This window comes from Mesoplodon bidens, assembly GCF_964165515.1.
Source record: "Mesoplodon bidens genome assembly, chromosome: 15".
NCBI classification, from domain to species: domain Eukaryota; kingdom Metazoa; phylum Chordata; class Mammalia; order Artiodactyla; family Ziphiidae; genus Mesoplodon; species Mesoplodon bidens.
This window is the reverse complement of record NC_138171.1, coordinates 4,693,031-4,719,693: the sequence shown is the minus strand read 5'-3', so window position 1 is coordinate 4,719,693 and position 26,663 is coordinate 4,693,031. Positions and strand designations below refer to the sequence as shown.

General features: G+C 48.0%; 1 protein-coding gene across 1 annotated transcript in view; it reads left to right on the top strand.

Moving 5' to 3' along the window:
• The window catches only part of GNAS (GNAS complex locus), a 54,238-nt gene continuing 27,575 nt past the window's right edge, over positions 1-26,663 (top strand). Inside the window, exon 1 of the mRNA XM_081255588.1 lies at positions 1-1,819. Coding sequence (XP_081111714.1) covers positions 16-1,819 — 1,804 coding nt within the window. The 5' untranslated portion in view covers positions 1-15. The remainder of the gene's footprint in view (positions 1,820-26,663) is intronic.

Below are 26,663 nucleotides of genomic sequence, written 5' to 3'. Positions count from 1 at the left end.
AGCCGCCACCGTGTTATGGGCGTGCGCAACTGCCTCGACGGCAATAATATGTCAGGACAACGCAATATCCCCCTTGAACTCGGCGAACATCCCGAGCAACCACCTTTGGAGGCCCCAGGGGCAGCTGCCCCCGGTGCTGGGCCTGGCGCAGCCGAAGAGATGGAGACCCCACCGCCTCACAGCGAGCCCGTCCCCGTCGAGATTGAAGGCGAGGCCTGCGGACCCCCAGAAGTCTCCAGGCCCAAGTTGCAGGGCCTCAGCCAGGCCATCAAGGAAGCCGGAGCCCATGGAGGCTACAGCCCACCTCCTGAAGAAGCCATGCCCTTCGAGGTCGAGCAGTCCAGCTTGGGAGGCTTCTGGCCTACCCTGGAGCACCCTGGAGACACCACTGGGGCCCATGCAGGCCTTGAAGCCTTCAGCCCACCGGTCATGGAGCCCGGAGCCTTCGGTGAGGCCAGGCCAAGCCTGGGAAGCTACAGCCCTCCTCCCGAAGAAGCCATGCCCTTTGAGTTTGAGCAGCCTGCCCAGGGAGGCTGCAACCAACCTCTCTTGCAGGTCTCAGACCTCGCTCCAGGAGGCCCAGGTGCGGGGGTCTTCAGGGCTCCTCCCGAGGAGCCCCGAGCCCTCAGACCTGCAAACGCAGGCTTCAGAGGAGGATGCAGCCCTCCCCCTGAGGAGGATGTGCCATTTGAGTTTGATGGAGCAGCCTTTGGGGACGACAGCCCACCCCCTGGGCTCCCCCGAGCTATCCCGCAAATCGACGGCCTTGGCGGCAACCCGATCGCGGCAGTTGCGGCCCCGAGTGCGGTCCTCCTCGCTCCCGCCGCGAACGAGCCCCCCCTCTGGGTCCCAGGCATCATCGGCAGCCCATCTCGAGAGGCTGTCAGACCTCCTCCACACTTCGCGGGCAACAGCCCCCCGATGGAGATCTCCGGACCCCCGCGCGAGATTGGCAGCGCCCCCGTTGGGGTCGACGACGCTCCCGTCAACGTGGACAGCCCCCCAATCGCGCTTGACGGCCCGCCCATCGAGGTCTCCCGAGCCCCAGTTAAGAGAGAGCAAGCAGAGGGAGAGAGACCCCCAGGTGAGGGAGAAACAGCCGAGATGGAAGGAGGCTCAGCCACCGCTGCCGCGGAGAGAGGCAAAGTCCCCGATCCCGGAGACGGAGCCCCTGCCGCCGGAGCAGCCCCTGACACGCCAGCCGCCGGGGCAGCCCCTGCCGGCCCTGACACTCCAGCCGCTGGGGCAGCCCCTGCCGCCCCTGATGCTCCTGTCGCCCGGGCCGCTCCCGCCGCCTGCGCAACCCCAGCCTCTGGAGCCCGACCCAAAATCAGTTTCCTTAGACCCCCCAGCCCCGAGATCCAGGCTGCCGATCCGCCTACTCCGCAGCCTCCTCGCGCATATGCCTGGCGGGGCAGGTCCGAGCGCAGCTGCTACCGCGGCGACGACGACGACGACGAAATATCGGTCAGCAGCGACAGCGGAGACGAATCCGACGATGGGACCTTCGGATGCCGCCGCTGGTTTCAGTCCAGGCGAAACCGCCGCCGCCGAAAGACCCGGCGCAACTTGCTCCGCAACTTCCTCGTTCAGGCCTTCGGAGGCTGCTTCTGCCGATCCGAGAGCCCCCAGTCCAGAGGCTCCCTCAGCCCCAAGGTCAAGAAGGTTGCCCTGGCGGAGAAGCGCAGACAGACCCGCAAGGAGAGCATGGAGAAGCGCGCCCAGAAGCGCGCAGAGAAGAAACGCAGCAAGCTCATCGACAAGCAGCTCCAGAACGAGAAGATGGGCTACATGTGTACGCACCGCCTGCTGCTTCTAGGTAATGCGGCGGACTCTGCCCGTGGGGAGCAGGGCCGCCCGGGGGCCCCGGGAGCGGGTGGCAGGGCTGCCCGGTGGGGCTTGGGGCCCGGCGGCGGGAGGAGGGGGTCTGGCCAAAGGCGGGAAGAGCCTGCCAGAAAGTTCCAGCTAGGGGCCCTAACTTTGCCCCGGGAGCGGGAGGGGCCTCGGGTGGGCTTGGGTGGGGAAGTGTATGCCCTTTAGGGAGACAAGTGGTGCGGTACAACACTGAGGGTCGTTTCCAGCTGGACAAACCAGCGCCAGCGACCTTAAGACGTCGCCGAGTCGTGGGGTGGGGGACGGCAAGAAAGGCTGGGGCTTCAGGTGAGCCAGCAACTGCAGGGGAGGGCTCCGGGGTCGCTCAGGCTGGGCTGGCTGGGGCCGTTGGTGGGTTGGGGTCATTGTTGGAGGTGCGTCCCCGCCTCGCCTGGCACGGCTGCTTGGACTAAGACGGCTTATTGTTGGTGTGTGTTGGTGTCCATATTGTGTCCGCCTGTGCATGATATGCTCAAACGTTCTCCCATTCCCGCCCCTGGCACCCCCAAATTACCCGCCGACTGTGTACTTGTACCGGGGAACGGGCTGTCTTGTGTTTTGCGCCATTGCGCGGGCAAAAACTTTCCGTGTTCGCACACTTGGGTGGTACCTGTGCGCTGGCGCTGTGCAGTGGGCGGCGCGAAAACGCCCGAGAAGGTAGCGGGAGACGCTGGGCAGGATGTTGGGGCGGGGGAAGGGGGCCGCCTCCGGCCGGCCTCCGTAACCTGTTTTCTGTCTGTCTTTCTCTCTTTTCTCCCTTTGCGCTAAGCGTTTCCTCACTTCTCATTCGTTCGCCCAACCCTCCCGCCTTTACGGTTGAAAAACCAGACACTCAGGTATCTGGGGCGTCCGGGACTGCGCGCAGAAATTCGGTATTCTGCACACACTCTGCTCACCTGGCGGGGGATGGAGGGAGGAGGGGGAGAAACCCCCCCCCCCCCACTTAACCTGCTGTAGGCGAGTCCCGGATCCCAAACCACACGGGGCTGGTTCGGGGCTGGGGAAGGGCTGGGGAGGGGGGAGGGGGGCGTGGCCAAGTTTAAAAAATATGAAATCATTTTTCTTCCTAGGGAAGAGCCTGAGGTAAGCCAATCATTTACCCTTTTACAGAATACAGTAGGCGGGGCTTGGTTTAAAGAGAGAGGGGTTATGCGTTGGGAGTGGAATGCCCATCTTGTGTTTGAAATGCAATTAAAATAAAACTTAAAAAAAAATGCTTCCAGTGTATTTTAAGTGTGTGGACAAAATGTGATAAAACTGTGAGACATGTAAATGTTTGCATGTGAATTTTTTCAAGCAGCTTTAGCTGTGGGCAAAGAGGCTCAAAGGTAAGATCCTCTGCATATGGGCTTGGGATACAGAAACATTTAAAAAAAGTTAATAATCTCATTGGAAGGTTACTTTTGGTGGCCCTGGCCTTCCCCCTCCTTCTCCCTTCACCTATGCCAGCTTTCAGGGTCCTCTCCCCTCTCCAGGACCTCCCTCCTCCCCCCACAGCTTGACTCTTGTGCCACAGCTAATCAAAGCAGCAATTAGCAAAGGTCTAAATATGGGGCTTAAGTGAAAATATCAGATGTGAAACTCCACAATCTTAATTTCTTTATTTATTCTCTGAGACCTCTCAAGGGATTTCAAGATCACAACTTTTCAGGTGGCGCTACTGTTCGTTTGCTAAATAGTTTATAATGTGTGATGGTGTCTGTTAATGACCTATGGGCATCACTGTTTGCTGTTGTGATATATGCCTCTTATGCATCACAGTTTTAAATGTGATGGTCATTCTATTTATGCCCACCCAGGGAAATACGGACATCATTTCCCCAAAAACATACAGGAGGGAGACACTTTTACATTTCAGATGCCTCAACTGCACGGAAGGCACAGCGCCTCAAACGACAACGTTCTGTTTTCCTGCAGACAACTGATTTTGCCACAAGAGCCCCATTTCAATATCCCAAGCATAGCTCTGGGTAGCAAACCTGTGATGGGGGAGGCGGCCATAATTGGGGGCAGACAGGAGAGCCAAGTGACGGTGTGCACTTGACCCCTAATTGGCCAGTGCCCGTCATATGCCGGGGCCTCAGTTGCCTCATTTGTGAAGTGAAGCTTTCAAGCAGATCTTCACTAAATTCTCCTTTGCTCCATGGCCTGAATCCCCTATTCTGGGAGTTTGGGATGGGGGTGGGGAGCACCATCCACTTAAATCAGGACTGGAGCCTTAAACCATAGATTATGCACGCATCAACTCTGTAGCAAGCAGTCCGTGTCTGGGGCTGAGCCTTAAGAATATTAGAAGTTTCCCTTGCTTACCCATGTTTTATATGCAGGGGGAAAAATTCACCTTAAGTAAAGGAAATTAGCTGGGGTCACCCTGCCATCATCCTGGCCCTGCACCCAGGTCAAGCACGTCTGCATGCAGTGTAGTCCAGTGAAACGTGGGCCCTGTCTAGCATGAACCTGAATTCAGAAAGCCAGATTGCCTGCTGTGGCAGTGCGGCTGGTTGAGCCAGGCTGCAATCTGACAAGGTTTCATTTTGCCAAAGTGACAAGAGAGTCACCCCGCTGGGTCTGAATTACTGATTGCAGAGGGGGAGAGGAGGCAGGATGAAGACCCACTTCCATTTAGGACAAGCCTTTTCACTAACATTTAAATCCTAACATATAAAACAAGACATCCGTATATGCTGACCACTGAAAAGGGAAGATCAAATGACCATCCTTTGATAATTGGTGACATACAGATTCAACTGTTGCTTTAAAGCTGTATGTGTTTCTGTGTATATACCCTCTCCATTTTTAATGCCCAAACAGCTTAACCACATTACAGGGAATCTTAAAAAGGAAAAAGGTAGATAAATAGTTAGAAATAGATAAACAGATAGAGAGACAATCAGTAACATGACTGAAATTCTAGAATAGCTAAAAAGTTGAAGCCTTTTTCTTACTCAACACTAGCCAATAATAGACTTATTACCATGTTTCTGTTGCCTTTGTGAATAACTTTGGTGGCTTAAACATGTTTTGGAAACCTAATTTGGGTGATTCCCTCATTTTTGTTAAGAATTGAAGGGACTGCCAGACTAGAATTTCTTAGTAGCTGCTGAATTTATTAAAATTGTGCAGGCAAATGCTATATATAATAATGGCTATTCTGCCATGACACTTTATTTATACAGTGAATCTCAATTAATTATATGATAATTTATTTATGCCACCAGGTGCAACAGTGAGGCATCCATCTCATCCTGCTGGAGTGCCCTTTTTCTTTGCTTTGCTTTTTTATTTATTTTTAATTCAGCCATTTTTCCGTATTCAAAATGCCTCCACTGAGCTGTTTGGTGCAGTGGGAAGGGCATGGCTTACCAGGCCAAAAGTCTCTCCCTTGCCTTTTAAAATCCAATTTCCCTAGATTTTTCTCAAAAAAAAAAATGCCTTTCTATACAGCTATGTTAATTTTTATCATTTGCCTACGTTACATATACCATGGAAAACTGGTATTAAGCAAAATAAAGTGGGGCTTGTCACCTTCTTGTACATTCCTCCCACCCCCTGACTCTCCCCACCCCCAGCTTGAGAGGGATAGCCTCACTGCCTTCAGAATTATTAGTAACCTGTAAGAGTAATGATTACGCATAATGATAGCACTTTTTTACTGTATTTTTAAAAGCCTTTCATCCAGTCACATTTGTCCTTTGCAACAGCCTTGGGCAGTAAAAATGTGATGGGACCCCATTTCATAGGCAAGTAAACCAAAAGCTCAGAGATTAAATGTCAGGGACTTTTGCTTAAAGACTGCAAGGTAAATGAAGGAATTAGAAGTTTCTAATTCAGTGCTCACCCCCAAAATGTGGTAATAAGTTATAAAGCGTCATTTCAGTGTGAGGCATGATTATTGTTAAGTGCGCTATGTGCTCTTAAAATCCCTTGTCAGATGACAGGTGTCCCGCAGTCTTCTGCCTCCTGAATTATAGCCAGAACCAGACAGATCCTTGGTTATAAATGTCCATTGAGTGTACGTGAAATGTGAGCCTCCTCATTGCTGGGATACCTGTCACTGCTGTGGTGATATTTTGTTTCCACATTTGCTGTCATTCATCTGCCAACACCGCAGTCTTTGTTTGTTTGTTGGACTTCTGTTTTTAAATGCAGGTTTTCTTTAAAGTCTTTTTAAAATCCCCCAGAAGTGTTCTTTAGCAAGGTCTAAAGCTTTTTTCTTTACTCAGGTTTCCACTAAAAAATCGTTATCATCTTCATTTAAAAATACAGTTGCTTTTATGCATAGCCCCTCCATTAGTAGTGTTTGAGTGTAATAGACTGTTTAGAATCTCCTGGCCTGGATCTAATGACCCTATGAAAATAACTCTTGCTCAATATTCTTCATAGTGATTATTTTTTAAAAGTATTCCTTCCTTTCAGTCGGGGCTAATTCCTTCTTAGTGAGTGTCAGTACATAATCTTGGAAATCACCTTTGACTTTTATGGGGGAAGGTTGGTATTAAGCAAAAAAAAAAAACCAAACAACAACAAAAAAAACTTTTTTAGAGACGGTAACCTAATTGACTAGATTTGAAATTCTCCATCCCAACCATGTGTCTTCGTTTTAGAGTTAATTTCCCCACCAAATAAAACATACCCCTCACCCCCAGCAAAACGGTGGCCCTCCAAATCCCTCTGCATTAAGTGACTTTTAGGAGGCATGTAAATAGCCAATGAAAACTGGTCTCTACACTTCTTGGTTTCTTTAACCTGTGGCCAAGGCGACCCACCTTGTGCCTCCTGGGGTTTCTAATGGAATGTGAAATTAACATACCAGTTGTCCATTTCAAAATCGGATTCCTCTGCAAGTGTAGCAATTTTCAAAACAGAAAGGGCAGGGCCAGTTGCTGTGACAGGCTTCCCACCAGCAATTAAAACAGTTAGTCAAGTCAGTCTAATTAACCCTCTCCAGCTCTGGTGGCCCCCCAGTAAAAGGAACCCAGACTCTGGCCCTGTTAACACCAACCTCAACAGATTTCATTGAATTAGCCTGAAAGGGTCTTTGTCCCATCAGATTCCTGTTCTGGCCTGTGGTCACCCTGGGCATAAGAGCCTCATCTCTTCAGGGAGTGAGAGAAAGATGGGCCTGAGTCTCTCTCTTTGCGATTCTGCTAAAGAGTCAGCAAGTCAAAGTGACCTTTATAAAACTGAGGAAGGCTAGTGGGAAGCCCCAGATACAAACTGGTCATTGGAGTAGGCCAAGGGAGGGGAGGGGGTGTTTGCAGAAGAATCAGAGGAAGATTTCCTTAATTCCTCTAAACTGGGGGCCAGATACTAGAAGTTGAGAGAAGCCTTGAACCCCAGGCCTGGCATATGTAAGTGTCTGATAAATGGCAGCCATTATTTTTAGAAATTTACTTTTCTGCCTGGACTTCTCTCTCCCTGGTCCAAGTGAGGTTTTTGTGTGTGTGTGTGTGTGTGTGTGTGTGTTTTCTGTTTGTTTGTTTGTTTTTAATATTTTCTTGGCCATACCATGTAGTATATGGGATCTTAGTTCCCCGACCAGGGATCGAACCCATGCCCCTTGCATTGGAAGCGTGGAGTCTTAACCACTGGACCGCCAGGGAAGTCCCTGGTTGTTGTTTTTTGTTTGTGTTCTGTATTCCCCATGAGACCTAAAGTTCTAAAAGTCCCAGGCACCCATCCTGTCTTTCTGTCTTGACATTTCAGAGTACACTCTTTGTACACGTTTTATAAATAAGGGTCAACCCAAGCCCAACTGACGACACTTTGCCAAATGTATGATCATGTGGAGTCACTGTTAGGTGTGCAACAGGATGAGGCAGGAACTTATTTTTTACCTGTCCTGAGAAAGTGCCGCCCACCCCCCTCTCAGAGCCCACAGCCCCCTCTGCCTCTCCCCCTCTTTTTATTAGCTCCTATCTGTAAACCAACTGATACTGTGGTTGAGCCCGGGGTCCTGAGCACAGACTGCTCTGTGCTTATTACACATGAAAAAAAAAAAAAAATTGTTTCTAGTTTTCCTTCCCAACAGCCAGATGGTGACGAAGGCCAGCCACTGGGAATGGAAGACGGGGAGACCTCCAAGAACAAGGTAGGGAACAACATACACACACAAAAAGCCATGTTTGAATTTTCCTGATCGTTGATCATCACATGCTCAGTTGAGATATGGGATGCTCTGTTCTCTGACAGACAGCAAACACTTGAGAGGTGTAGCCCCCTCCAATCAGAATTACTGGAGTAGTTTTACCCAGACAGCAACTGGGGGCTGTCACAGAGAAGGATGTTAGGTAACTGGTCTGTAACAGCAGCGAACATCAAGGGCGTGCGCCTCTGCCGTCCTTACTTAGAAGGAAAATCCCACGTTGCACTGCAGGGTAATTTGTTAAACCTCAGGAGAATTCCCGAGCATTTCGACTCCTGGAGTTCTGCCCACAGAACTTGAACATTAGATCTTACTAAATGTTTCTTAATGATTCAATTTGGGGCGAGGAGAGAGGTATTAAAGGTAGAAATTGTTATTGGATCCCGAATTTATTATGAGTCAGTCAATGTTTCTGAAGTTGTCACACATACTTGGTGTGTGGGACAGAGTATGTACCTTAAACTTCCTTTAATGAGTTGATAATGGGGAGGAAACATCCCTCGTACCCACTTCTGAAGGAGTGCCACAGTCAAGCTTTCACGAGCTCCGTGTCAACACGGAGTGTCGATTCTTCTAAGGGAAAAAGAACTCGATGTATCCAGCTCTTGACTCTCCCCCTCAATCCAAAGACCAGAGTACCTCTCTCCTCTTTCCTATTTGAACAGTTTTGCCTCGCCTCAAACTGATTGCTAATTTGCAAATGACCTTGGAGATTTTTTTTTATAGGGAACCTCCATTCAGGTAAGTTTGCAGCTGTGGGATTTTTGCAAAGAAAGAATAATTCGTATGATGAGGCACACAAACTAAAATCAGGCATTGTGATAGAGTCCAGGGCCAAGAAGGGCTGCTTGCCAGGGCTCAGCCCAAGGAAATAGGAACAAGGTCCTACATCTCAGCTAGTGTCCATCCCAGCACCCTGCTGACCTTGGGGACCACATGCCTAGGCCTGTTTCTTTAGCTCTAAAAGTAGCTGATTGTTACCTTTGAAAAAGAAAAACGAATCTGTGGAGAATAGGCTGTTACTTAGGAAGTATATAGTTACTTAAATTGCTGGGGCCACTTGGACACCCCCTTTTAAGTAGATGCTACTTGCTTCTCTGTGGTTACATAAGGTAACTCAAGGTTTTTGGCCTTTGTGGGCTGCTGAAATCCTAGAAAGGGTTCATTTTAATTCCTTATAGCTGTTCTCTATAGAGGTCTGTTAGGCCTACAAGATGCTTAATTAACTTATTAATAAAATCATATACGTTGTTTGGGGTCCTTCCACCCACTGCCCCCCCGTATGAATTTTTTTAATGACTGAATCTAGAATGGCGCAGAGATGGTGAAGGTGAGTTGATATTTCAGGTGGCCACTAGATGGTGAGACGGCACAGGCAGAAGAAAGGTGTCACATCTATAGTGAACATGAGAGGGGAAGGGGAGAGCCAGCAGAGGCAGAGGAGGGTCCCACTCCAACTGTACCCTCCCACCCCACCCCAGGACAAAGCCTGGATTTAACAGGCCCCAGAGCTTTACTCAGACCTAGCCTTTTATGTTTAAGCTCTGACTTCTCCCTGCTGGCTCTGTGCTGGGATTTTAGCATTTTCAGGGGGCTCTGTCTAACAAAGGGGTCTTCCATAGGCGATCTGTTGCCATGGGGACCATCCTGTGCAATGTAGGGTGTGTAGCAGCCTCTCTGACCTCTACCCACTAGACGCCAGTAACACACACACACACACACACACACACACACACACACACACACACACACACACACACACACACACACACACACACACACACACACACACACACACACACACACACACACACACACACACACACACACACACACCCCTACCCCAACCAAGCACCACCACATACGCAGTGTGACAACCAAAACGTCCTGTAGTCATTGCCAAGTGTCCCCTGGGGTGGAGGGTGGGGGGGGCAGAGATCATCCCCAGTTGAGAACCACTACCCTTACATTATCAACATCAAATAGTCCTGGGGAAGGTAGAGATCATACAGGTCAGAACTTGAACACCTTAAAAATAAAAAATTATCTTCAGAGGAAAGCCTGTTGAGTTCACTTACTAATAACCAGTCAGAAATGTTTATGCCAGTGTTGGTGATCCTACATCCTGGGGAAGGTAGAGATCATGCAGGTCAGAACTTGAACACCTTAAAAATAAAGAATTATCTTCAGAGGAAAGCCTGTTGAGTTCACTTACTAATAACCAGTCAGAAATGTTTATGCCAGTGTTGGTGATCCTACATTCCGGGGTAGAACTAATTTCCAAAAATCTCTGAAAAGAAGGTGACCTAAAAAGTCACCAGCTGACCCTAAATAGAATAGAAAAGGGTGGAAATGATGAATCGGTCTAATACTCTGATTAACCAAGTCAGTCCCATAGCTAATCAATGGGCCAGGATAAATCGGGGCTTACATAGACTTTAACCCTTAAATGATCACATCTACCACTTAGGGGTTCTTTAGGGGCCTTTGTCTGCAGCAGGAAGGGAATTCTCCCCGTCTGATGTGCGTAAATTAATTCACTGTGCATCGTGGAAGAAGGGTGGCCAAGATACTAAGGACTGGTACTCAGATGGCTGCTGGTCATATATCAGCTCTGGGATGGCTGGGGACCCACCTTGCATGTGTCCCACAAAACGCAAATGGAGCCTGTGATTGGCAGTGCGTACACACCTGCCATGGGCGTGGGCCCTGTTAACTGGGTCACCTGAGTCCCACGACCACAGGGAACCAGCCCACTGAATGGAGGTGCCCCCTAACCTATAGCAACTGATATTTCAAGGCAGGAAGCTGTAGGGGTGGGATAGGGGGCAGTGGAAGGAATGCCTCTGAATGACTGTACTGAGGAAGGTAAAATAAGATCTTTTAGGAATAAAACATACTTGTGCCAACAGGAATAAGAACCCAGGGACATTTCCTGATCAAGAGAGTTGCACTTGGTTTTTGATAAGATGGTAGATGCACCCTGCCCCACCCCATCCTAGGGCAGATTCTATAACCGATATCTTGGAATAATCACAACAGGAATAAATCATTTTTTAATTTTACTTTTTACAAAAATTTTTTTTACTGAAGTATAGTTGAATAAATCATTTTACTTTTAAATAGTGGTCTAGGCCCCCAGCTTGCCCCTAACGAGTCTCTCCCCCAAGTATCCCTATGGAAGGAGACTTTATCGCTTCTTTATTATATTTTGAGCCTAAAACACTTAAATTTTTGCCCCCTTCTGATCTTCCAATACAGTTATTACAGATTCATCAGAGATTTAACTTTTTTTCAAAAAGTTTTTTTTTCTTTTTCCTTAGAGAATTTGGAATTTGTGGCCTTTAAGTTAATTGCAAAGTCTAGAAGGAAAAACAAAACAAAAAACCCACTCTCCACTCCAGACACCTATATGAACTTGGACTTTTGCTTTTACTGTTAAGATTACTTTAGGGTAAAGGGTGGAAACTGATTGGTAATTTGATAAATTATATATTGGACATGTTAAATTTAAAATATCATTTTTTATAGGTTCCGAGTTTAGTTAAGTGAAGTGCCCCCTAACTAAGATCTTCTTATTGCAGAATCCTCAAAACTACCCAAGGCATGTTTTTTGAATGTTGATTTTGACTTTTTGCCTGGGACCAAGTGCAGCATCTTTCCAAGGAAATGCTTAGAAGGCTCCAGGCAGAACCCAAAAACAAATGCCAGACGTTAGGGGAAAATTTTTTAAAGTTGGATTGCCAGAAAATAATAGCTATTTATAATTCAGCACTTAGGTGATTTCATTTCTTCCTTTTTAGCTGCTAAAAGGGAAGCGTATTAGATCATTTTGTTTTGCAAACAAATGGCCAGGGCTGATTTTAAGATGGACACTTGATGGAGGGTTCCCCTTTCCAAATGGAAGTCTCTGGGCCTTTTCCCGACGGGATCCGGTCATTCTGGAGCGCTATCAGGAAATCTGTGTCCTTGGGCGGTTGGGATGGGGTGAGCTTGTGGTGATCATCCTTCGCTGTCTCCCCACGTTGCCTTGATTGTAGAGGGGGCGGGCAGAGGGGCCCAGGATCGTGGAAAGAGCACACTGGGTAAATGTTAGCGGGCTCTCATTTCCGGAACCTTGGTTGATTCCACTGCTCTATTCAAGGATTCCATGAATTTGCCAGGTGACATCCAGAAAAGGCCAAAGTTTGACTCTTAAAAGTACCAACAAGGCTCCATGTCGTGATGATTCTGCCATGGTCAGGATAGGGACTTAAATTTGGTGGGCCGTCCAAGAGAAAGCCGGGGGGGGGGGTCTCTCTGTGTTCACCTTTATGTAGAAAGAGGTAATGACCCAAGGGACAAATCCAAAACCCTTGCAGATATCTTATCCTGAGACTTAAGTTGCCAGACGGCAGAGGCCTCACTTCCCTCTTTCTTTCTGGCCCTAGAACCTTGATTCCCCAGAGATAGGGTCTGACTTTTGATATTAAGGCAGGCTCCAAGCTGGGCGCTGATCTTTCATTCTGCCAGGAAGAAAGGGTCAGGAGACAGACCACTAGGGCTGCCTTCGATGGAGAAAGCGGGATGCCCTGTCCCATTCTCCCCAGAGGTCCGCACAGCTCAGAAATGGGGGAGCAGAAATCAGCCTCTTAAGAGATTCCCTCATTTTTTCCTTGCTTTCCCTTTTTTTTCTCTCTCTCTCTTGCAATTAAAAAAAATAATAAGATTCTTATTTTAAGGGGGTTTCTGAGCAAGAAATACCTTTTTTTTTTTTTTTTTTAAGGGAAAGAGACGAGAACACCAACTATTTAAGGGCTGAGAAGTAGAGACAATAAAATAAAGCAAGGCTGCTCAGAACTGGCTGGCAGATGGCGCTCGGCTTTTACTATTGAGAGCCTGGCTTTTCAAAATTCACCGTGTGCTGGTGCGGAAGGCACAATTCCACGGCCCCTCCCCTAATCCTCTTTCCCAGGGACACAGCTCCCTCCCCCAAGGCCCAGGGATAGTTTTAAAGGTGTTCCAGTGAACAATTGATATCTGAGGTCAAACCCTGTCCCTTTTATTTATTTTTTTAAATATTTATTTATTTATTTATTTTTATTTGGTTGCACCAGGTCTTAGTTGCAGCAGATGGGCTCTTTAGTTGCGGCTCGCCAGCTCCTTAGTTGTGGCACAAGAACTCTTAGTTGCAGCATGCATGTGGGATCTAGTCCCCTGACCAAAGATCGAACCCAGGCTCCCTGCATTGGAAGCGCAGCAGAGTCTTATCCACTGCGCCACCAGGGAAGTCCCAATCCTGTCCCTTTTAACTAGTGGCTCTATTAGACCCTAGCCAGTGCAGGAACACACACTATCACAATGACCTCTAAATTCCTAGGCCGTGTATGTGCCCTGGGTCTTCTAGGAACCAGTTTCTGAGACCTTGGGCAAATTGCTTTATCTTCTGGGTCCCAGTTTTTCTCATCTGAAAAATGGGAGGGATGTCCTTCTCACTTTAAAACTTCTTTAATTCTCTTGTTAAAAGTTTTAGTAGAACTGGTATGCCAAACCACCCCCCTGCCCCGCCACACACTCTCTCTCTCTTTCTTAAAGTATCCTTTTCAAAATGGCAGCTTGTACACGAAATTTTAGGCCTATCTTTTACCCCTTGGTACATAATTAATAATTTCTGGGAACCCATCCCTGGGATAATCTCTGCAGGATGCAGAGGAGAGTGGGGCATTCTTTCTCACCCCAATCAAGGGCTAGAAAAGAAATTCAGAGGTGGGTTGAGGTCCTTTTTTCCATCAGGGAAACCCAGGGAGCCTTCCTGGAGGAGTTAGCATTTGAGACAATATGGGAAGATGCAGGGAAATGAGGGAGTAGGCTTTGGGGTGAATGCTCGGTGAGAAGATACTGGCTGAGAGTAAATCCTTATGGTTTTTTCATTCATGGGAGCATCATTGGGTTTTTGAGGGTCTCTGAGATTTCAGAGCTAGTTTTAATTTTCTCCCCTTTACAACCCGTCTCTACCTCTCAGGGCTGCAAACCCTCTGAGCACTCAGGGGCATTCTTACTAAGAAGAGTCTTCTCCATCTAAGGATGGGACCCGCACCCTCCATCTCAGGCCCAACCCTGGACTTGGGGGAGGGTCACTTCTGTCTTGTTTAGGCCAAGTTTCCAGTGGAGGGGAGGTGAGATCTGATGGTGTCTGGGGCCAGGTTCCCTGGTTCCGAAGAGAACAGGCATCCTTGCCATTTCTTCCCCCACCTCCCCTCCCCTCCCCGCAGCAGCTGTAAAATCATGAGGTCATCTATTTGAGAAGGGCCATGTGAATTTACCATGCCAGGACCTACCAAGTCCCATCATGGGAGTTCATTCCTTTCCAACGAAACTTACCCTCCATATACCGTTCTTAGATACTTTCTCTTCCCTCCCTCTTTTATAGTTGAACAAAATCAAAGGGACTGAATAAAATATATTAACTTTGGGCAAAAGCTTCCCCCGCCCTGCTAGTAAAATCCTCTTCTTTAAGTCAACAAACTTTATTCCGACATGCTTCTCTTAAGCTCCTAATCACCTAGGGCTCCTTTAAAGCTTTTCTGACCTTTTTCCTCCTCACACCTTCCAACCTATAGCCCTGAACCTTAGACGAGGCAGGTTAACAAAGCCCCCCTGGGGAAGGGTGTTCCTCTGGATGCTGGGGTCCCTGGGAAAGCGGGGCAGGTGCGCTGCCCAGTTTCTAACACCTTTTCTGGGCCAGTAGAGCTCCTCCCCCACCAGAGGTCAGCAGAGAGCTCAGAATGTCTGGGATGCTCGCAGGAAGTGGGATCACTTAGAATTTTCTAGATGAAATGTAGGAAAGCCCTACGGAAAAAAGCCGCAGGTTTCAGGGGATATCTCAGGTTGCGGTCTCATCCTGTGCTGGGTCCCTGGGAGTTTAGTTTTAACACCAATCCTGCCATTCTGTGCTTTGGGGGAACGGGGCTTTGGTCTGTTCATTTGATGGGTTTCTTTGCCAGTTTCTCCCCCCCACCCCGCCTACCCTGGACAGCACACACATCTTTACCTTCTAGGGGGCCATGCCCTCTTAGAACTCAGGGTCTCCCACACAGGGCCAAACCGCCCACTTTCGCTGCCCACAGGACTGGGAATCCACACCCCATACTTTCCCTGACCCCTTTCCCTTTTTCTTCCAGAAGTCATACTTATTGTTAAAATGACATTATAATATTACAGGAAATCCCCCCGTCCCGCCCTTATCCTGTCAGGATTTTATATCTCCTTATCTCCTCCTGTTCTTTACCCAGACGTATGGATGTTTCTAAAGAGGGTACTAATCGTGGTGTGCAAACAACTTCACCTTTAGCTCACCCCCCAGCCAACACACACTGACTTCCTGAGAGCTTTTCCCACATTCTCCATTGTGTCTCTTCAGGGTTCTTTTACTTGCTCAGCGCTTTCCCTGGGGTGGGATGCGGGGGGGAAGGAATCTGAATTCCTTTTTTTGTGTTTCCTCCCCCGAACTTTTGTGAACTACTCCAAAGTTAAAAACCAGCTCCCCTCAAGCCAGTTCTTTATTGTTGAAAGAGAGAGCAAGAAGGTACAAAAGGAAGGAAAGAGCTACAGAAACACAGATGAAATGAAAAGTTTGAAAGGGGGAGAAAGAGGAGGGAAGAAAAAGTGCCTTTGCTAAACTTAGCTCTAGACACTATAGACGTGGTCCCTGCCCTCTAGGAACTTAGAGTCTGGAAGGGAGCAGGCGGAGGCCTGGGGTGCAAGGAATGGAAGCTGCCCCAGGCAGAGGATGGAGAGCTGCCAGTGCCTGCACAGCTGAGGGGGGCCAGGCTGCCCTTGACCGGAGGACTGGGGAGGCGGGCCCAGGAGTCCTGCGGGGGGTGCATCGCCCCCTCCCCGTCCCTCTGCCCCGTGGGCCCCGTGGACCCATGTGGGTCCCAGGAGCCCACTGAGTAGGACAGGGACGGGAGGGCTGGCGGAGAGTGCCAGGACCAGGGCCCCCACCTCCCTTCCCCACTGTCCCCTGAGCTCTGACCACTGCCCTCTCTCCCACAGTCGGCCCTTTTTCACTTTCCCGAATGTTCCTCTCCTGACCCTAAAACGATAGCTCAATTTTTTTTTAATTAGTAATAAGCCCCCTTCTAGCATGACCTAACTTTCCAAGTGTTTTCACCAGCCTTACCCCACTGAGTGGTTTGATTTTAAGAAATCTGGCACCGGTTGGACCTTTCTGACCTAAAAAAAAAAAAAAGGCCAATCTTTATGAGTTCTTTGATAATTACTCAAAACAAAGCAAAGCAAAGCAAATCTTAAGGCTGAAAGCAAACACCCTGTATATTACGTATACATCTCAGACGTTGAGGAAATCCTTAGAAGTTTATAGGTTAGTGTCCTCGAGAACTTGGCTCCGGCCAGACCCAGTATAGGCATTGTGTGCTTTTTTTTTCCTTCCTTCCTCCCTTCCTTCCTTTCTTCCTTCCCCACACTTTTGAAAAACAACTTTTATTCTCCTGGGTACGTTCATTAGAGAGGGGAGACAGTTCTATTCAGTGAGGAAGGGGGAGGGGGATTCTGCAGCAGGAGACAAGATTGATTGCTTTGTGCTGGGGGGCCCCCAAGTGCACATCACACCCAGATGCAAATCTCTCAGGCTATAAAAAAAAAGTACAACAGGGAGCAGATTTCAGCTTCCTGGCATTAGTGGGGAAAATATTCCGTCAGCTGCCTCTGTGTCCTGTGCTTTATTCATTAGCTCAAGTGAAAAAAAAAAAAAAAAGTCTTGTCCTAATTTGTTGTAGTAAGGCTCCATTCTCCCAACTTTGGGACTTAAAAAAAAAAAAAAAAAAAAAAAGGCACAGCCCACTGAGGCAGAAGAGGTTTGCTAGGCTGACCAGGATTTGGTTTGTTCTCAAGGTTTAACTTCCCTCCACCAGGAAAAGTTCACACTTTTCCCAAGCCCCCAAAAGTTAGAAATGTGTTACTAATTCATTGGAGCTAAATTTGCATTGCTTTGAAACCCAGCAAAATTGCCCATTAGGGGCCAGTAGGGGGAAAAACAATTGCTGTCCTAATAGCCAGGAAAGGGGATTTGCCACCAATATGCTTATCAAATGGACCTTCTGTGACCTTTAAGAATCATTGGGGAAGGGGGTCATGGCTGTTCTTCAGAAAAAATAAAGAAAAAGTTGTTGGGAAGTGTTTAATGGGAATTTAGCATAAAGTGACACACCTAATTGAGGGAAATCATGGTTCCAAATGAAAACAGTTGTCACGAATTAATTTTTCAAGTTTCTGACTATTGGCAGATCTGAGGTTTACCTCATAAGTAGACTGTGTCCAGCTTGGCAAAGAGCATGGAATACTGCCCAGTTCTCGGTGCAAATGCTCCCATTTTCCCTCACCGATAAGTTCTTTCCTAATTTGGGGGTTAAATGGGATGTTGAAATGGCTGTTTCCTTTTTGCCTTTCTAGTAGCATCTCTTAACTTGCAGTAGCTGCTCATGTGTCTGCCAAGCCTCCCAGAAGGATGAAATCCTTGCCGGGTCGGTGAGTTGGCCTTCGCTGGGGCATTTTCATTTATTCATTCATTCACTCAATATATACCTAACATGTGCCCTTCCCCGTGGGGAAGATAAAGGTATAAGACATTGCGGCTCCCTTTGAGGGTCTCACAGTCAAAACAGCCCCAGGAAGTTAAGCGTGGACCGTCGCTGCCTGGTGATTAAATAGGGAATAGACACGGCAGCTGAGAAAAGATGGAAAGGTTGTCAAAAAAACAGACTTTAGCAGCCTTCTGACACTACTCCAACCTAGTTGAGCAAAGCAAATCAGTGGTTACGTGAAATTATTGTTGAGTCCTGATAATGAGATTGCAGAAAACCCCGAAGGATCTGCTTGGGTCAAAACTAACACCCGTGTGTAGATATTGGACAGGCATACAGTTCAGATTTCCATGCCAGTCTGGGGCTGAACAGTTATATGCCAACAGCGGGGACGGGCCTTCTGCAGGCGCAGTGTGGGCCTCAGAGATGCTACTGAACGACGATGCCTTTCTCTGGGAGGTGTTGCCCTGGGGCTCACTGAGAGAGCTGAGGCGTGGGCTTGCTTTCAGAAGGGACTCCAGAGGCCTGGCCCTGGGGTGGTGAGAGAACTGCCTTTAGTCCCCATCTCTCTTCATTTTCTGATCTGTCTGGAGCCTAACTATGCCTTCCAGGATCTTCAAGGACTGAGAATTCTCTTTGGGGTAGCCCCAAATTCTTCCACCGAACCTTAGAATCTTCTGTGTCTAGGGTTTGTATTCTGAGGGGTGGGGTGAGGGAGTGTTTGTAGTTTGCAGCCAGAAGTCCTGGGGTACTGTGGAGTGTTTTCACCTTCGCTTGGGCCCTCCATCTTAGCTTCTGGGCTGCCCTCCATTTTGGCTCCAGTCCTCCATCTTAGATCCTGACCTGCCCTCCATCTTAGCTTCCGTCCTCCATCTTAGGTCCTGGCCTGCCCTCCATCTTAGATCCTGAGCTCTGGGCCTCTTTTTCCTGTTTCCTAATGCAAATAGAGATCCGCGATATTCAATAGTATAATTAATTCCCAGTCATTGTGGAAAGAAAAATGCACTCTTAATTCCAGAATTTAACTTCCAGTTTTTCTTTCACAAACTTTTCAGTCATCTCTTCGGTAGCCTTGGAAGAGTCGTTTTATCTAAAAGTCTCCTGTACTGCTCAGCACATGGTATGTGATTTTTATAAAATGTGTGTGTGTGTACAGATAGGTAGATGGAGAATTTTTATTTTAGCTATACGATGAGGGAAGTGCTTTTGTGAAGGTTACTGAACTGAAGGAACTCCCAGACGACAGGGACTGGTTTTATTCCATGAGAAAAATTCAGGTTTGCAGAATTATTGAATTTGGGCTTCTCCTTGTTTGTGACATTTTCATGCTCTTCACCTGAGAGGCACACTAAGAAATCAATGTGAGTGAAAACCCATTTTCAGGGCATAAAGCGAAGCTTGTTTATCAGCTCAGGAAAACATCAGTTTGCCAAGTCACTTTGAAAACATCCTTTATTACAAGTGGCTGCCTCTGTAAATGAATTAGTTATGTGCAATTACTTCCCCACCGCTGGCCTGATGCTCCTCTCTTGAATGTGGACCACTCTGCTAGGATACCTTGAAAACGATGTCCATCCTAAGAGAAATGATTGGAAAGAGATGGGGCCACCAAGGCGCCAAGAAATACAGTGAGCAAACGATCCCACTGCTGGGACTCAGGCTCGGGCTGCAGAGTCCCCTTTCAAAGACATCTGAGACGGGGAAGGCTGTATTTTGCTTTCTGCCTGTTCAGGGATGAGCCTTTGGCAAATCTGAGAGGGTGGGGTTGGCCCCCAGGCCTCCTTACCTCCCTGCAGGTTGCTGTGTTCTGTTCACTTAATCCCATTAGCTGGCAGAGGCTTATGGGGCTACCCTTAAGGGACGTTTGCATTTTAATAAAGAGCTCTCCGAGGCCAGAAAGCTGAGAGAGCCACAGTTTTAATAGTGGAATAGAATTCTAACAGGAGGCGGTGGAGGAAGACAGGGGAGGGGGCGTTAGGGCAGTTGACACCTGAGCCCCATGCTCCCCAGCCCAGCTCTGTGCACCCCCAATGCAGTAAATTCAGCGAACTGGCTCCCTCTCCCCTGCCCCATGACCCCAGGGCTTTCTCCCCCACCCCAGCTCTCCAGGTACAGCTTAGTGGGTGGTAGGAGGGGGGCCCCATCCGAATGGCAGAGTCAGGTCCAGATCGAAGCTTCGGGTGCCTGACTCATTCCGGCTCAGGCCGGTAATAACAAGCCCCATGTTTTTCTCCAGCGTCCACTGCTCTGACACACAGCATAGTCAGGAAATAAAAGATTTGAGTACTATACAGCTGCTTTGCTTTCTCTAAAAAGGGGAAGAAAAAAAAAAAGTCTGGGGTTGGGGGCAGAAAGGAGCAAGGAGGCAGGAGTCCAGGCCAGCAAATAATGAAGCAGCAAAAACAAGCTTGCTGCTGGCGTGTTACATAAACAGCCCCACCATCCCGCGTTGCAGCCCGAGGAAAAAGTGGTGCTTTAGTGACACTTGGGTTGGTTTCACACCTGAGCTTGGAGTTACTCAGAGGTGCATTAACAACTAATGATTCAATTGAGGGAGGCCTGAATTGCCATTTTGACTTGCCAGATATTAGCATACCCTTCTAGAAACCCGGAAGCCTGCCAGTTAAGCTCCCCAGTGAAACTCAGAAGGGGCCTTTCCAAGATGCATGATATTTAGGAAAAGGAAATTAAGCTAATTTTGAAATGTTTCCTTAAAATCGAAGTAGTTGAAGGCTGGGATGAATATTATGAATTCCTCACATGATACGAGTTTGAATAATATGTCATGGATTCCAAAGGCACAGCTCAAAAGTACTCAGGGCCCTGGGTTCCTTTTCGTTCTTTTCTTTTTAATGTTTTTTTCTTTTTTTTTCACCCTTAAACATTACTGCATTGCTCACCTGAAATGTCCTTTTTAGAAAGCTCTCTGATAGCTAACAGGACAGGGTGACGTTTTCACAAAATGAGATGAGATGCCGTTGCCAGAGAGAGCCCTGGGCACTGCAGTGGCCGTGACAGGAGTGTCACCCAGGGGCTCGGGAGCACTCGGCGGGGAGGAGGAGGGCATTTCATTATGCGTCTAAGTTATAGCTTTATTTCAAACACAAACACGCAGGCTGGCGAGGATATTAAATATGCAGTCACGCGTTCCCTCCGAGCGAGGAAGGCGCTTGGATTTTATCTTCCCAGATCCAGAACCTGTTTACTTCCTTCCAAGCAGCTTCCTCCTGCCCTTTAGATAAGTCAACGGGGAGAATCGACCTCCAAATGTGGCTAAATTGCGACCCCTGACAATGTCTGGTAATTAGGGAGCCGGGCGTGGATGGGGCAGAAGGCTGCGGCAGCCGGGAAGAGAGCCCCGCAGCACCTAGGCTGCTGCCGCAGAGGGGCCAGCTCCCCAAACATCGATCTCTCTCCCCACCCTCCCAAGGTTAGGATTCTGCTTAGAACTCTCAGCTTCCTGCTAAAATTTCCATCACCAAAGGGCCTGATTTCAGGCAGAGAAAGGACCACTTCAGCAAATGAGAGGCGAGGAAAGCAGAGGGTCATTTCCACTGCGGCAAAAATCAGCCATGCCATTTTCCCTGACAGCACTTTAATTATGGTGAAAGAACAAGACGGTTTTTGGTTTTTTACCGAGGAGGCTTGTGGTGGGGGGAAGGGGAGGGGGCTCTGAAAGAGATGCGAGTGGAGTGCAAAGCGGGCTGTCACCGCGGGCTGATGTACACACTGAAGGAGGGAGGGAAGCGCCCCCCGCCACGGTCCTGGGTCCCGGTCCCCGTTGCGCCGGTCAGGCCCGCTGTTTGCAGCCAGGGGTGAGCCGGGCATAGGAAGGGCCGGTAGGGCAGAACTCAGCCAGCTGCTGGGTGCCGGCTTCCCCCTTCCCCTCTGTGGAGTGAGCTGTGACTTTAACCCCGAGCCTTGGCGGGGGGGGGGGGTGTCTAGCTTGAGTTCTGCTCCATCGGCTTTGAAAGCAGCCGAGGGGTTTTCAGTGGCCGTACGTCTCATTCTTGAAAATGGTGGGTTGTTTTTGTGTTCTTTTTAAGTCAGGTGCTTGGTTCAAATGGCCATTCCAGGGCCTTGGAGCTGCAGAGGAGGCCAGAGAGAAGAACCCTGCAGGCCTGGGGCTGCTGTTCTGAGGGCAGAGGCGGCGTTTTAGGGATGGGAAAAGAGGTGGAAAGCAGATGTTAATCAGTTTCATTCAGCTCAAGCGAGAATCAGGGAAAGGGCCCATTTCCCCTTCCACCCACCCTGCCTTGACCTTAGACATTGAGCCCTCAGGAACTCCCACCCACCCCCGCCCCCAACTGGGTTGCTCACAGCCCCTGAAGGTGGCCCTGGGATTCGTGCTGGCAGTGTCTCTCAGCTGAAAAGAGCCTTAGCTCCTGGGCTTGGGAATGTGAGGAAGAAAGCACCCACATGCATCCACATTGCCCGCGGGTCCCCAGGGATGGAGGGAGCAGGGGCGGGTGGGAAACAAAAAGGCATAGAAGGTGCATTATTTCAGCCCCCTCCTCCGTTTTAGGACCCTTTCATGCCTTGCAAACACCAAGTGCAGGCTGCTGGAGAGTCTCTAGGACAGAACTACACAGAACAGGAGAGATGATCTGACCCTGCTCATCTCCGCTGCTTTTGTGTAACTGAATTACCCGATGGCTCTGTTAAAAGTGATGTCGCCCACAGAGAGCACCCCGCAGCCTCGTGATAAACACCGAGGGGCCTCATTCCCCTCTCCCCAGGGAGGCTCTCTAGGCAGCAACTTCTCCCAAACAATCCGTGATTTTCCCGGGATCCCTTATGCCCCTCACTGAATCATCGTGCTTCTGGAGACCCTTCTGATTTTGATGATTATTACAGGGCAGAGGATAATGAAACAGCAGGGACTTAGGGCTTTGTGTGGTAGGTAAATGACGGACATTTCCGAGTAAAGCCACTTTATTCCCTGCACTTACCAAGAGGATTCACAAGCCAAATGCAACATCTGCAAGATCTTATGGGAGGGGGTAGTGGTCTTGGGATGCTGAGGCGGTACTGCAGGGATGCGGAGATGCCTCCTTTTTCTAGAACAACTGCAGTGTCCCCATCTGAGCCCAGCCAAAAGGCAAATTCTTTATCTGGATGCACAGTGATTCTGCCTGCTGCATAGATGGAGGAACCGTGATCCTGTTGATTTTCAATGGACCGGTTGAGGAGAAAACACGAGGAAAAAAAATCGTTATTTTTCTCAGTTTTCTCTTTTCTGCTTGGAAAACAATATTAGGGGCCGGCAGTTCGGTCTGCAAGGAGAAAGATGCAGGAGCGGCATCCCCACTTACGACCGTTGGGGTGTTTAGATATTTTAGAGGGATTTTAGTTTGGAGCAAAAAAACAAAAAAAGACAAATAAGATACAAAAGCTTGCAGAGTTGGGAGTGGGGGGGGTGTCAAAGCAGCCCACGTTAGGAGGCTGTACCTTTTCAATGTCGGAATAAGGAAAGTGTGTGAGGATTTGGGTCCACTCTTAGAAATAAATAGGCCCTTTGGAAAAGGAAAATATCCCGTTCTTTGAGAAACAGGGTGAGGTGATCGGTTAATGTCGGGTGGTGGTGATCATAATCCTGTTTGAAGAATTGGTCTCATTTTTCATGTCAGAATTAATATTGGTTGAGATTAGATGGCTTCTTAATTTAGACCATTTACATTTTATAGAGTGCTAAAAAAGAGGGCTCCAAGCCACTTTCTGGCAGCAGCGAAGCCAAATAAATAGGAACAATATAACCTTTTAAAAAATCCATTCTCTCTGCCGTCTCTTCACTCTGGCAAATTTTGAGTCATTTAGCACAACCTGAAAACTCAGAGTTTTGTTGCTAGAAAAAGTAATGCTTCCTACTATAGTATGGTTTTTTTGTTTTTGTTGCCAACAAATTTCCTATTCTGGTGATCTTTTTGACTTGAGTTTTTGTCTTCTTGACACCAAGGCATCCAATCAATTTGGTCGAAAGTTCAATCATGGAAAAGCATCTGGTTGTTTTGTCCACAGACAGCCAGTTTGTCAAATATTTGAGCAACAGCTCATCTGACCACCTACCCTGACATTCCCCCAACCCAATGCCGTAGGGAAACTTATTTTTAGGAATTGGAGGGAACAGACCTAGAAGCCAGACCTAGAAGCCATTCCTCTGCTCTCTGAGGAATGAGGAAGTAGAGGGGACACGAATAAGTTGTTAGACCCTCTTGCTTTCTCTGCAGCGGCCATCTGAAGTCTGCGGTACAGGGGAGGTGGGGACACCAGTCTTCACAGGCAGGCATGCAGAGGGGAATCTTTATGACCAGGCTCTTGGCAGCATCACGGTCAGGGTCAAGATTTGTCTGGTGCCTGCGGCCATCTTAGGATGTGGTGAAGGCTGAAGCCACCTGCCCTCATTTTGTTTTAGGGTACCACCAGCCCAGTGCAGCCAGTGAAAAAATAAGGACGAGAAGTGTTGCTTTTATAAAAAAAAGGGTCATGATTCAGTTTCTTGAAAAAGCTGCCCCCCATCCTTTTATCTCAAAGTCACCACAACTAGGACCCCATCATCAATCTTTTTGTTTCTTTCTCATGTGGATAGTTAATTGAGGCTCTCTGGGCTACAGGTTTTTTTCCTGCTCTTTCAAGGCACTCAATAGCCAGGCAGGTGGGGGAGGAGGGGGATGCTAGGAGGGGCAGAGGAAGGGGCAAGGGCTCTTTGGCACACCCCCTGCTGTACTTCAGTCTTGTGCAGAGCATTCCTATTTGCAAACAGCTCAGCCCAAAGCAGAGCGTTGCTGTTACCCCCAGATGCTGTTTCTAATCGATCTGCCTTATTTTCCCTCTGGGGTGCAGGCAGGGCAGAGCCCAGATGTGCTCAGACCTCCAAAGCCACCCAGCCTTGATCCTTTATTTTTATGTTACAGTCACAGAACCTTGAAAATATGTTTTCAGCAGTTTAACCGCGTACTGAGAACTTCAGGGGAAAAAAGGTCAAGAAGTGATGATGACTTACATTTATTAGGGGCCCCATCAAGCAGACCTCTGAATTCTAATAAAGACAAATCGGTGTCATGTTTCTAAAAGGAAAAGAGTGACAGCTGGGTGATTTCACAGAATTATCAGCTGTTGGGAGGAAGGTAAAGCAAAGGTTCAGTTACTATAAATTAGAGTGATTTTTTTGTTTATTCCCCTGGGGTTTTCATGCTGCTGGTACCTTTTTGGTGTGTTTGTAGCTTTGCTGAAATACACATATATTTTTCTCTCAATATCTTTTCTACTTCGGCATCCATTTTAGAAACTAACTTTTTGTTGTAGAGTTCTATTCTTTAGTTTTCTTCTTTCTTCTTCTTCTTCTTCTTCTTCTTCTTCTTCTTTTTTTTTTTTTTACAAAGTTGCCCTGTCTGCCTTCTGTACCCTCAGTAAATCTAGAGGATATGTAGTTATGCCAGACTGAGGAATACATATCTATTTAACACATTTAAGAATGTGCAAGGCAAATGAAATATAAAGTTATCTTATATCTAAGATTAAAACATTAAGTGTCCTTGGGGATCACCCTAGTTAGCCCAGTTTTTCCCCCCATTTTGCATTCAACTAACTCATGGCAGATTACTGAAATGATGTATTTAGACTAATTACTGATTTAACTAATAGAAAACCATTTAAGAAATTCACTTTTAAGGCTGAGAATGACTTTAAGTTCCCCTGCTCTAGGGCGCCCCCCTGAGGCCCGGGTTAATAATAACATCATGATAGGAGGGGGTCAGGTTTTTCTAGACATTAGGATGCTTTGAATGGTTATGAATACATGGAATATCCATTTAACTTGCAGATTAGATGTCTTTGTGTCCCAACTAAGTTTTATATCAACTTCCTTTGAAAGATTCTTTCACAGCTAGGCTTTTTTTTTTTTTTTTTTGCGGTATGCAGGCCTCTCACTGTTGTGGCCTCTCCCGTTGCGGAGCACAGGCTCCGGATGCGCCGGCTCAGCAGCCATGGCTCACGGGCCCAGCTGCTCCGTGGCATGTGGGATCCTCCCGGACCGGGGCACGAACCCGTGTCCCCTGCATCGGCAGGCGGACTCTCAACCACTGCGCCACCAGGGAAGCCCCACAGCTAGGCTTTTTGAAGCAACTCCCAGAGAGTACAATTATGAAAATATCCTGGTACTCAGAAGGTAGAGATTTGTCTTTTCAGGATAAGGAAGCAAAAAACCTAATGCTGCTTTAAGCTGGTTGATGCCTTCAACCATCATAGTGAGAAGCATCCTTATTGGAACCAGTCCCCAAAGTAGGAGATTTGTCAACTTTTGGAGGTGGTTCTCTGTCCGTCAGCCATCTGGCATCATCTTGCTGGAGGATAGGGACCCAGGGCCTTTGTGGCTGGTGGGATGGACCAAGGAAATCTTTTTCATCTAGCCTCCTTTTTGGCTTAGCAGAGCCTTCTTTCTGCCCTCTGCAGACCAGGACACCCCATAGGCATTTTGCTCAGGCCAGACTTTGACATTCCAGAGTTGTCCTCTTACCAGCATGCTGACTTCATACCAGAGCTCCCAAGGTTTGGTCTGGAGCCTCAGTGGCCCTCCTCCACTGTTGCCGAGTTCCCTTGAAAGTTGACTACCTTCGTGACTGCTGATTTCTAACCCCAGGTCAGATTAAAGGACTCAGTGAAACCTTTGCCCTGTGGCCCCTGCCTTCAAGGTGTTCATGTCTTGTATATGTGAAGGGCTAGTTTTCTAGAGTTTTCATTTCTTGGTGTTAGGTCACTGCATCCCTGGGATAAAAATAGGTGTAATTAGTATGTTACAGATTAGACTCTGTATTTCTAGCTTTGTGCCACTTCCTCTAATAATACCAATTTTGGTGACACATTTCCTAGAATCCTGGGCTTGCTTCGTTTGCTAAAATCCTCCAAGAGCCAATTATAGGACAGATATGTTTGCTTTAAAACCTAGAAGGGTCTGATCCTGATCAGACCTCTCAGCTCCCACTTCCTCTTTCCCCTGTCTTCTGAGGTCTGTCTTGATTTTCTTGTTTTCTATTCAGGGAGCAGGGCCTCCATCCCCCTCAAAGGCTGGC